This window comes from Onthophagus taurus, chromosome 1 (genome assembly GCF_036711975.1).
Source record: "Onthophagus taurus isolate NC chromosome 1, IU_Otau_3.0, whole genome shotgun sequence".
NCBI lineage: Eukaryota > Metazoa > Arthropoda > Insecta > Coleoptera > Scarabaeidae > Onthophagus > Onthophagus taurus.
Window position 1 is genome coordinate 23,162,825 of NC_091966.1, and position 12,650 is coordinate 23,175,474.

The following is a 12,650-nucleotide window of genomic DNA, read 5'->3' on the forward strand; positions in this document are numbered from 1 at the left end:
TCGCGAATCCACGAAAATTATGTTTTAAATAATTTGGTGTTATTTTTCAATTTTTTTGTCGTGTATCGTGTATCAAGAAAGACATCCTGATCGCCCAGTACCACACCATAATTTGTTTCTACGCATTCACCAACGACTATGGGAAAATGGAAGTTTTAAAAGGAATACTGCTGATAATGGGCGGCCTATGGAAGTTGCAAATCCCCGAGTAGAAGAGGCTGTCCTCAACGAAATTGATGAAAATCCGACAACAAGTACCAGAAAAATTGCTCACAACTTAAACCTATCTCACTCGACGGTTTGGAGAATTTTGAAAAGGCAATTTTTGTATCCCTACCATATCCAAAGAGTACAAGCTGTATTGCCAAGAGATTTTCATTGCCAAGAAGAGACAATTTAGTTAAAAATCCTGAGTTTGGAGCCGAAATTCTGTTTACCGATGAATCATCTTTCTCGAAGGATGGTATTTTCAATTTTCACAATAACCACATATGGGCAGAAGAAAATCCACATGACAATTTTCCGTAAATGTTTGGGCTGCCATCGTCGGTGATCATTTGATAGGCCCACATTTTTTTACCGAACAGATTAAACGGTGCAGATGATCGGCAATTTCTAGAAGAAGTACTGCCGGAACTGCTGGAAGATGTACCGCTTCAAGTAAGACAAAACATGTACTTTATGCATGATGGAGCTCCGGCCCACTTTAGTTTGGTTGCTCGCCAATACTTGGACGATGAATACCCAGACCGTTGGGTAGGTCGAGGAGGTCCGCACCGTTGGCCACCGCGTTCTCCCGAAATTAATTGTTTAGATTTTTTCTTTTGGGGCCATCTGAAAGCGCTAGTCTACGCTACTCCAGTTGAAAATGTTGACCAATTAAGAGAGCACATTGTGGTATCTTGCTACATAATTCGGAACACTCCGGGAATTTTCCTGCGTGTTAGATAGTCAATGCGTCGAAGAATTGCTGCGTGCATTGAAGCTAACGGCAGACATTTCCAACATTTAATTTAACTGTGTATGGTTTGTAATTGTTTTTTAATTATGCAATTATGAAGTTAAGCAATGCCCCATTTTTATTGCGGAATATAAAAGAGAATTTTTTTCTGAATCTAGTACAGTAGTCAATATTAATATTCGTTACATAAGAAAATGTTCGAGAAAAATTACTTTAAAGTTTTACTACCACAAATTTGTTGACATGGTAAAAATAGCAGTAGCCATGAGTAGCTATAGTAACCAATTATTTTAAACAATTTACTAAGTGTCAAAAACTGATTTAGTAAGTAGTTGACCTCTTTAATACCACATATCTTGATCGCCAACTCATTAGCCAAAGTATGGTGAGTCTAACTGTGACTAAATTTAAAGAGCATGGGCACCTCTCGAAGCCTTTCTCGAAGTCTGGCCGACCAAATGTTTCAACGGAGATTCATCAAAGCGAGGTTTTGACTGGGCAAGAAAACCCCCTTACTGTAAGGGGTATTGGGCTTAATCTGGACATTAGTAAATCAACGGTTCACAAAATTTTAAAACGCGCAAAATATCATTCCTATAAAGTAAACCTCATTCATGAGCAATGAATCGTAGTTTTTGCAACAACAATTTTGCAACGCTGACGTAGACTTTGTCAAAAACATAATTCTTTCCGACGAGGGAACATTTACATTGGGTGGACAAGTCAATAGACAAAATTGTCGGTATGGGGTTACCCAAATCCAAATTAACCAAGAAAGTCGCACACTCAATATCCGCAAAAGATTTGAGGAAATCTTAACTGGAAAGAGATGTTTAAATTTTTTAAAAACTATGTCATGCCGTCCCTCCCGCTAATGTTGACCCAACTCAATTCCAACGGAAGTTATTCCAACAAGATGGCGCGCCACCCTACTTCAAGAAGCTACTAAATCAGTTTTTGACACTTAGGGAATTGTTTAAAATAATTGGGTACCATAATTACTCATGTCTACTGCTATTTTTATCATTTATATACATTTGAAGTAATTAAACTTTAAAGTAAAGTTTCTCGAAAATTTTCTTATGTAACCAATATTAATATTGTATGTACTAGATTCAGAAAAACAATTTTTTTTCATATGCCGTAATAAAAATGGATTGCCGTTTGAAAAAAATATCGATGACGTCATAACTCGTTAAACCGTTTAATGGGCAAATTATTTTTTAACCTTTTAACGGGTAAATTATTTTTTCGTTTTTAGAAACGATTTAGTTGTGGTAATGCAGCTATTTGACCTTATTGACAAGTGGTCTCTATAAAAGCCACTAACCGTTAAAGGGTTAAAAATGGTGGAAAAAATTTAAAATCTACACAAAAAATTGCACAAAATTTAAATCTTTAGACCCATTTTAGAGATTTTGACTCAGGTCGTATGAATTTAGCAGTTTTTGGCTAAAAATGTACTTGTGAAGCGCGTGATCGTTGCGTGTTATACACCACTAGAAAGAGCAGGAAATTTTCGATAAGATAAATATAGTTCTAGAGTTTTCTGATAGTTGAAGGAGCGCTCTTTCTGACTGTGATAACAGTTTTTTAAAATTCGGTTTATCAACTTATCGGCAGACCAATTTTAAATAGAGGAAGATTCAAGCTTTCAAGTGGTGCATTTAATTTTTTGCTATCTCTAATAATAAGGAAGATATCAGATAAGAAAGTAGATAGGAAATTTCGGGTAAACGTTAGTTGCTGGGAGGTTTGTTGCTATCGTCGCACGGGTGATTTGGTACATATCTTTCCACCAAATCGCCGTACCATATTACCATATTATGAAAAAATTAATTTTAAATGACTTTGTTATTTAACAAAGATCTTTTTTTACATAACAAAACTACGTTGTTTGCTTTCATGTTCAAAGATACTTCAGGTTTTAAATTTCAACATTTTACATATTTTTAGAATTGACTATAAATTTAATAAAATTCTGCACAGGCATGTCACCAACATAAAGATAACTTACCAACTTCCCAAATTAATGCATTTTTGCTTTCTTGAGAAATATCAGCTTGATACTTTAGGTTACAATAACAAGTCGCCATTTTAGTTCCGCTATCCGATGACCAAGAAATATTTGTAATAGGTCTCGTTATATTGTACTGATCTTGATAAACATTAACAGTTCTGGCGGAATTTTTTTCAACCAACGGAGTTGGTTCAACGTCTGTATAGTACTGTTGATAGATATTGATGGCATTATTCTGTAAGATGCAATTTTCCATATTTTTACATAATTGTATTAAAGTAACCGTGTATGTTTCGTCCTTTTCGATCTTTCTCCGGTATCTTTTTGTTTGTTCCTCGTCATTGACGTTAACATCTTTAGGCCATCCGCCTTCGACGTGGCACATTCCGCTGTTAACGTAAGTGGCTCTATCAGTATTAAGCTCATGCACGGCATATTGTGTACTGAGTTGGGTGCCTCGTTCCACAGGATCTTGAAGTATATATTCATGAAGATATCGTCTATTTGAAGGATAATTGTCAATTAAATCAGGTCCCTTATCCGAAAACAAACACTGTCGGCCGAATTCACTACGTTTTTTCTGATATATATATGTAGTTTCCATTTAACTGAATTGAATTAATATATTTCGAAAAAAACTTGACAGTTCGGGTGAAGTTTGATCAATACTTTATGTTGTTATGGTGATTTAATAATTGAATGTTTTCGAAAAATTATAAATAATTTGTGATTGCATTTTAGTAAACATCTCTAATTCGTTCTAAAAATAAAGAAATAAATAATGAACGCACAATGAGGAAAAATAAACTTACTTGCTTTTGTAAATCCTGAAACAATTTAAGCTTTTCGTTCGAATTTGAATTAAAGTTCCCAATGTTTGTAACTAGATTGTTGTATCTCAAAAGCCGATTTTTAACACTTTTATCGCAAGTTATTTTACCAATCGTTGTATAAGAGTTCTTACCACCTATTTCTTTAAGATGATCTGTACTGCTTTTAACTTTAATGTTTAATTCGGATTTCGATTTGAGTTCTGTCGCTTTTTCCCTTTTTCTCCATACCATATCTTGTAAAATTAAAAATTTATTATACGATGCATTTACTTCATGTTCCGATTCGTTAAGACGTTTTAATAAAATTTGTATGCTAAAAGTATAAAAATAACAGGTAAGTACTAATTTTTAATTATAAGTAAAATGTAGGTACTTTTCATCAGACATAATATTTTGATATTTAACGTTAAAAGTATCCTTGACTACACCCAATGCATAACAAAATGTCCAGTAAATTGACATTAATAACAGCTCCTAATTCAAAGCGTTTGTAACAATTATAGACGTTGTCGTCTGGAATATGGAGGTCGGAGACATTCACGTAGGTCAGGAATGACGAACCAATGGCACGCGACACAATATTTTGGGCACGTCTCATTGATCACAAAATTCATTATGATGCACTACGAAAAAAGTGTGAAGTAGGTATTATATGACGAGCGAACGCGGGTGATCCCTAGTCAATCTTCATCGCGAGTTTTTATTGCTAATGACGCATAGTTTGTTTATGCATAACATAATACTAATTAGTGAATATTTGATTTGAAGTTTATTTGAGTTTTATCTATGATTTTAACTGTTATTTAATATGGCTAATTCAGCAAAAAAAGAAAAAGTGTAAGATAGAAAGAGTATCAGAGAATTTCAAACTTGGTGGACGGAGAAATATGGCATGATTAGTAAAGGTGTGTGTTTTATGTTCTGGAACATCGTCTGTGAAACGGCATTTTGAAACAAATCACAAATCCGTTAGTCAAAAAAGCGAACCAGAGCAAAAAGAATTAATTGCAAGTGCATTGAAAGACAGAAATAAACAGTAAACATCTATGACTAAATATGTTCGCAAAAATTATAATACGAGCGCGGCAAGTTACGCGGCTGCAAATGTCATTGCTCGGCATAGTAAACCTTTTCAAGAGGGAGAGTTTTTGAAGGAAGTCTGGTTAGTATGCGCGCCCTCTCTTTTTGATGATTTCGATAATAAAGATAAGATAATTCAGCGCATCAAAGATACTCTTCTGTCCAGAAACACAATAAAACAGTTTATTAACAGTTTATACAGGTGTTTCATGATATATGCGCACGACTTCAGGATGTGATAGCTTGTCCAAAAATTTGAAAAATGTTTCTATCAACTTAACCTCTAAAATGCATCATTTTCGAGAAAATAAAATTTAATAAAAAAAATCGGTTTTTGCGAATATCTACGGAATGGTATTTAACGTTTTTCTCGTCTACTATAATTAAAATTTTGAATTTTAATCTTTAATATTTTAGAATTAAAAAATAACGCTTATTTTCCCCAAATACACCATGCGTGCAATACATCATTGGAAAGCGAAAAATATGCTCTTTTCAGTAACACCATAATCTACTATAGTTTCTATTTAAAAAAATACAACTTTATGTTGTATCTCAAAAATCATCAAATATTTTTAAAATTTTTCAACGGCAGTATATTCTACTTAAAAAAGTGTCTTAAGAACGTATCAACCCCATTTCTCTAATTTCAAAAATAAACGAAATATGAGCATTTTTTGAAATCAAGAAAATTTAACTTTTTGGCTATAACTTAAAAACAAAAGAGGATAGAGGTTTGGTATTTGCGGGATTGGGTTAGTCTCGAAAAAAGAGACCGGGATATGGCACCTACTTTTTTCGTATCTCTTATAGCTCCTGAGACAGCCTATAATAACACTCAAATTTGCCCACCCTGTACAAAAAGCCAATCTTGGCGGAAAATCTCTTGGCATAAGGCTTGTATTCTTTGGATATGGTAGGGATACAAAAGTTGCCTTTTCAAAATACTCCAAACCGTCGAGTGAGATAGGTTTACGTTGTAAGCAATTTTTCTGGTACTTGTGGTCGGATTTTCATCAATTTCGTTGAGGACAGCCTCTTCTATTTGAGAATTTGCAACTTCCATAGGCCGCCCATTATCAACAGTATTCCTTTTAAAACTTCCATTTTCCCATAGTCGTTGGTGAATGCGTGGAAACAAGTTATGGTATGGTACTGGGCGATCAGGATGTCTTTCTTGATACAACCGCCTTGCTTCTGCCGAATTGCAGCCATTCCGTAAAAGTAAGGGTGCGATTACGTTGGAGCTGCGATAAACGATAATAGCGTCGATACTAGCAAACCAACGAAATTGTTGTTATAGTTTTATATGCAGGTGTTTATATTGGAACGAGAGCTGCGATAAACGATAAGAGCAGCAATGAGAGCAGCGATAAGAGCTGCGCAAAATTCGTTTCTATGATATGCTGTTTATAGTGGAGTTTTGATAATAGCGACGATCTCTGCTTTATAGGTGACGTTTCATTTATTATATTACATCAAAGCAATTAATTTTAAATATACTTTTTAAAAATGAGCGATTCTGAAGAAGAAATACTTTTAACTTCAAATACTGTAAAGTATTATATTGTTGAAATTGCAAATAAAAAGCACACATTCAATACACACTCTATAGAAGCCAAAATGTTTATCGACTCCATTTGTAACATATTTGTAAAAGTGTGAAAGTTGTAAAGGTTGTAAAGGTAAAATTGGTGAAAAATGGAAGAAAGTGATATGAAAAATCAAAGACTGAAATGCCTATTAATATAAATGTTAATATAAATAATAAACAGGATGTGATTTATTGAAGATTGTATTTTTCATTATTCCACTAGTAGAATAATAGTATATTATTATATGAGCATATAATGAGGGCTATTATTCACGAAGGTTAAGTTTATGTCACGAGCGTAGCGAGTGGCATAATTAACCTGAGTGAATAATAGCTCATTATATGCGAGTAGAATACTATACTTTGTCCACGACTATTGAAACTGATTCCATAAATTTATTTTTTAAATAAATTATTGAATAAAGGTTAAACGTCAATGTGACACAAATTCAATGTTACAAACTGTAACCAACTTCACAACAATTTGTCAAAATTAAATGTCAGTTTTATAAAACGTCGTTTCCTTTAGGAAAATTAATTAATTTATGCTTAAATCATACGAAAAAAGGAATTTGTTTAGATTTTTTTAATGTCAAACATTTAGAAACACCTAAAAAAATGAATTAAATTGACGTTTTTTGAACTTTTAACGTTTCAAATAATTATTATTAGTCTGGTCAAGATGGCTACCCGTGGATAATGATTATTATTCACCGCTATTATTCACTCCGTGAAAAATGACTACCCTTCTGTTTTAGAAAACAAAGTTACTTTGTCCACGACTACCTTATAATATATACCTTATGAATGAGTTTTCTAAAACGAAATGGTAGTCATTTTTCACGGAGTGAATGATGGCGGTGAATAATAATCATTATTCACGGGCATTCACGGGTAACCAACTTGAAAGACTAATAATAATTATTTGAAACGTTAAAATTTCAAAAAACGTCAATTTAATTCTATTTTTTAGGAGTTTCTAAATGTTTGACATTAAATAAACCTAAACAAATTCTTTTTTCGGACACTCACTGGCAATGGCCTATATTTCCTTATTACAAATCGTAAAGAAAAGTACCTCATTTCTTTATAGCAACCATTTCTTTATAGCAACCAAATAAACAATTAATTATTTATTAGAATAAATATTAAACGTACAATTATTAAGGTTAGAGAAGCTTATACTTGATGTACACTGTTGTAACTATAAATCACCACATGTTAGTGACGATTTTGATAACACCTCCTGATGAATCACCACTTTATTTTTTTTGTTTGGTTGCTGTGAAGGAACCGGCAGAAACGACAATTTGATTCTCGAGCTCGTCGTGTACTTTTTAAATAATTTCTTATAAAATGTAGGTAATTCATTTAAATTGAGTGTCCGAAAAAACTTCATGTATTATTCTTAAAGATCATCGCGTTTCTAATCTCGGCTTCGCCTCGATTAGAAAATTCGCGATTCGTAAAGAAAAAAGTATACTTTCTTTACTTATAATACAAATAACTATTTTTCGTATGATGAAGCATAAATTAATTAATTTTCGTAAAGAAAACGACGTTTTATAAAACTGACATTTAATTTTGACAAATTGTTGTAAAGTTGGTTACAGTTAGTGACATTGAATTTGTGTCATATTGACGTTTAACCTTTATTCAAAAATTTATTTAAAAAATAAATTTATGGAATCAATTTCAATAGTCGTGGACAAAGTATAGTATTCTGCTCGCATATGATGAGCTATTATTCACGAAGGTTAAGTTTATGTCACGAGCATAGCGAGTGGGTCAGGTGTAACCACAAGTACCCGGAACTTAAAAATATTTTAATTAAAAAGCTGGCATCAAACATCACAAGTCTGCAAATTTTCAAACTCCCACTTCATTTGGTTATTCACTAGGTCACACTAGGCACTTAATTCATGGCACACTAAGTTAAATATCGATATATGTGTGCATTTTTCAAAAAACCCTAATTATCTCCTAAACTATAAATGTTAGGTATAGGACATATGAGATATAAAAGATGTAAAATGAGACACCGAAGACGACTAAGTAATAAAATATGGGGGGTGCCATTCAAAAAATATGGTACTTTCAAGTTTCTAAAAGTTAACGTGCCATAGTAAAGTGACCAAACGTTCTAGACAGCCGTACTCGGCACCAAAACATACTCCATCATGTTGCTTAAGCATGTTCTGAATCCTAAATTGATATCCCAAAATCGAATGTTCTCTGATTTTTTTAACAAATGTCTGCTGGAGCAGATTTTTCTAGAAAAATTCGAATAACTTGCAAGCAGGCAAATCCAAATATGTAAAAATATACAGGTGGCGTCCTCCGATATAACCGGAAGTGCTAGAAATTTGAAAATATTTTAGACGAAGAACGCAATTGATAATATTTAAATCTGAATTTTCAAATTTTTATTTTGGCCAGAACTGTATAGTTCTAATGGACGGTCGTCGTGGATGACCTGTATAAACACCTGCATATAAAATTATGACAATTTCGTTGTTTTGCTAGTATCGTCCTATTATCGTTTATCGCAACTCCAACGTAAACGCACCCTAATGCATTTTGCACATTGCAGCGTTTGTGTAATTCACTTTTAATTTTTTAATACAAGGTTACTGTTTGCAGGTACAAACTAATTATTATTTTGACAGGAGGTACCTTTTGTTATAAAATTTAAAGCCTACTTGTTATAAATAAATTATACAATTTTTTATACAAACGCTGAAATGTGCGAAATTAGTTACCTTTACGGTTTGGAAAATTTTGAAAAGACAACTTTTGTATCATATTTTCATTTTGCATTTATGAAGTTAACGCTTGCTTTTGTTACTTGTTCTAACGTTTACATCAATTTTGCTTAATAGCAAAATAAAATTTTTATTTAACAAAAATTTGACCATGTTTTTCAACATAAAAGTTGATTTTTCTAGAAAACGGTCAACTTTAGAGCTCATTACAGTACCTTTTTTGTGTAAAAAACATTGACGGTTCAAATGGACGTCTCCAAACCGGACGTTTTCTAGTGGCGTAGAAGTTGGCGAGAAAAACAACCGCTACCCCTTCAAAATCTTCACCAATTACGACTTTAAAAAAAATTTCCCTCGCACAAAACTTAGCTTATTATGAGTAGAAAATGCTTACAAACACTGTTTTCTTTACGATAAACGGTTCCGGAAATATTCGCAAAAAATGATCTTTTTATTAAATCTCAACACAGGGTGTGCACCATCTCAAAAATGGTGCATTTTAAGCCCTCGCCAGACTCTCGCGAGGTAGGACGGAGTAGACCGAGGAACGAGAGTGTGGAGGTATTGCTCGACCTATCTCGTGCTACTTCTACTCGCTTCGTCTAACTTTGCTTCTGAGGCGGTATTTTGTACACGAGACAAAGGGACACGAGGTACGAGTACGAGGAAAGATGAGGAAAATACAAAAGACGAAACAACTCCACATTCTCGTGTTTCATCGTTAGTTCATATTTAGTATTCAGCGTATTAAGTAAGTATTTTCTTCGTTAGAAACGTGTATATAAAAACAATAATATATAATAAATAATAACAAATAATGAGTGTGTGGGTCCAAGAACTGCAATTGCAGTTCCTTATTGAATGTTATCAAAGGGAATCAGTGATTTTGCATCCAAAACATTGTTCACACAAGGATAAAAAAAAAATTTTGAGATTAGCAAGCCAATACAGAATTAAAGGCTAAAAAGGATTTTTTAATGGCAACATATCGGGGATACTGTAGAAAAGTAGCAGCTTCTATGAAATCTAGAGCGTCCGGAGATGTATATAAACCAATATGGTTTGCCTTCAAGCTAATGGACCAATTTTTGGGCTCTATTTACAACTGTGGCGGAACAACTAATACAGAGGAAGTAAGTATAAAATATCAATTCCTTTTTAATGAATTTAGTTTATTAGCAATAATACTATGAAATCATATATACTTTATCAAAAACAAGCTAGACATTATACTCCGAATAAAAGTAATCACGAAAAGTGTCCCATATTTTCACACACGATGGGGTTGTTCGCCGTTCTAGCGGTGGTAAATTCCTTATAGCACAATTTTCACCTACCTCTTGCCTCCGTGAGCCACTTTGCACCAGTATGCCATTATCATCATACATATCTGTCGTGCCAGGGGGTTATAAATATTTCTAGAAGAAGAACTGCTTTTCAAAAAATTGTGGAAGAGTACACAAGTTTTCACAACATTTGGTACTGATTCAATATTTATTTCAAGCGGTTTATTGAAAATTCTGAATTTTGAAGCTAAAATTCCAAATACATTTTCTACATAAACTCTACAACTGGACAACTTGTAATTAAATATACGGTTTGGTGTACCTTTTCCATAATTTCCAGGATAAGGTTTCATCAAATTTGTACCCAATGCAAAAGCATGGTGCTTTCGCCTAGAAAAACGTACGGTACCTTCACTACCTAGCAGAGGACAAGGGGCAGGAAAATTTAAATCTTCTGTGCTAATTTTTTTCCACAGCAAAGAATTTCTGAACACACAACCGTCACTTATTCTCCCTTTTGCTCCGATATCAGCAAAAATAAAGCGGTAGTCACTGTCGACCAAAGCAAGAAGAACAATACTAAAAGATCTCTTGTAACTGTGGTAATCTGATGCTGAGTTAGGCGGACATCGCACTACTACATGTTTGCCATCTATTGCGCCGATTGCATGTAGAAACTTCCCTTTAAAACCCTTCTGTAGGTTTAACCATTGCTGCGCTGTAGACGGTAGCTGAAACATAGATATAAATTGCATTAATAAATCATTATGCTTATTACTTTCAGGTACACTCTATTTCTGAAGCAGTTAAAGTTAAAAAAACTATCGGAAAATGATAAAGAAGACATCATGTTTGAAATACAATAAATATTTCACAACAGAAATGTGCAACGTCGTCGCCCATATTCAGTTAACTTTTCTTCCTCATCACTCACTTCTCCAGTTTCAGTACATAGTATGATGTCACCCTCTTACGAATCCGCCCATTCTTTTCAACAATGTACCAATTTGCAGTATGAAAACGCCCAAAATTCATTACGGAATGTAATCAATGAAGCATTTCAAAACTCTTAGTTCCTTTTTATATTACTTTTCATACGTATTTAACATGTGACAATTTCATGTCATTAAAGTGTTTTAATAGTTATTTATATTACAAGTGGGCTAGAAACATAATTACTGTACGAGTGTGGAGAATTGCATGACGAGGTCGTAGACCGAGTCGTGTAATCACACGAGTACTGTAATTACGCTCTAGCCCACGTGTGATATACAGCATTTTATCTACGACTGCTAAAAATTACTAAAAAATAAATTTCTTTAAAAAAGTCTATTTGACATTTATAAAAATATTTTGAAATGATTTTTGACAATTTTGAATTGTCAGTTTCAACAACATGTTTACTCATCTGGAATAAGTGTTTCGAAATGTAAAAGCATAACAATTAATGTTTATAATAAATAGTATTGTTTCTCTGTAAGTAGATAGTACTTTTTCTTTTGTATTGTTGCTCGTTTCAATAAATTAAGTCTGTTCTGATTAGGCTAAAAATGCGTTACGTAATAAAACCAGTGCGGTAATGAACTTCATTGAGTAACTCAAATCATCTCAAATGAGTGCGGTAATAATGACTTATCCAAGCAGTCGTAGATAAAATATATTTATTTTGTGTGTTTTTCCTTATTTTACTTATTTATTTATCTTACATTCATCCTTAAGAACATGGTTGACAGCTGAACAGACTTCAGGCACAATTTTAGATATAGATTGGCTGGATACTTTGAATAGTAAGTGAAGGCTTTTATATGAATCACCGGTAGCTTAACCACTTTACCGTAAGGTTATGGCTAGCTGAACCTTCGCTGGTATTGCATCCCTTAATTGCGTGTCTTCCTTAGAAATTAAAAGAGCAATTTGAAGCAGAAGATATTCAAAATCTTGAGGAGACATCCTATGAAAGTTTTCGAATTCTCCTGATGAAGATTCATTAAGTAATTCAGTAGTTTGTCTCTTCATCCAATCCCTACAAAAAATTAATCGTACCTACCTCGTTCTATTCTTATGTATCGGCAACATCCAACATCTCTTTTTTCTCCACGATTTTTTAATCT

General features: G+C 33.3%; 1 protein-coding gene across 2 annotated transcripts in view; it reads right to left on the reverse strand.

Annotated features, from left to right (window-relative positions):
- Positions 1-4,262, reverse strand: part of LOC111414372 (dynein intermediate chain 3, ciliary-like) — a 47,681-nt gene extending 43,419 nt beyond the window's left edge. The window contains exons 1-3 of one of the 2 annotated variants that reach the window (XM_071198530.1): positions 4,188-4,262; positions 3,798-4,127; positions 2,979-3,741 (exon numbers count right to left, since the gene is read on the reverse strand). In XM_071198530.1, coding sequence (XP_071054631.1) covers positions 2,979-3,585 — 607 coding nt within the window. In that variant the 5' untranslated portion in view covers positions 3,586-3,741; positions 3,798-4,127; positions 4,188-4,262. Of the gene's footprint in view, positions 1-2,978; positions 3,742-3,793; positions 4,128-4,187 lie in introns of both variants that reach the window. The other variant, XM_023045692.2, reaches the window with a different exon arrangement.
- Between the last annotated feature and the right edge of the window lie 8,388 nt (positions 4,263-12,650).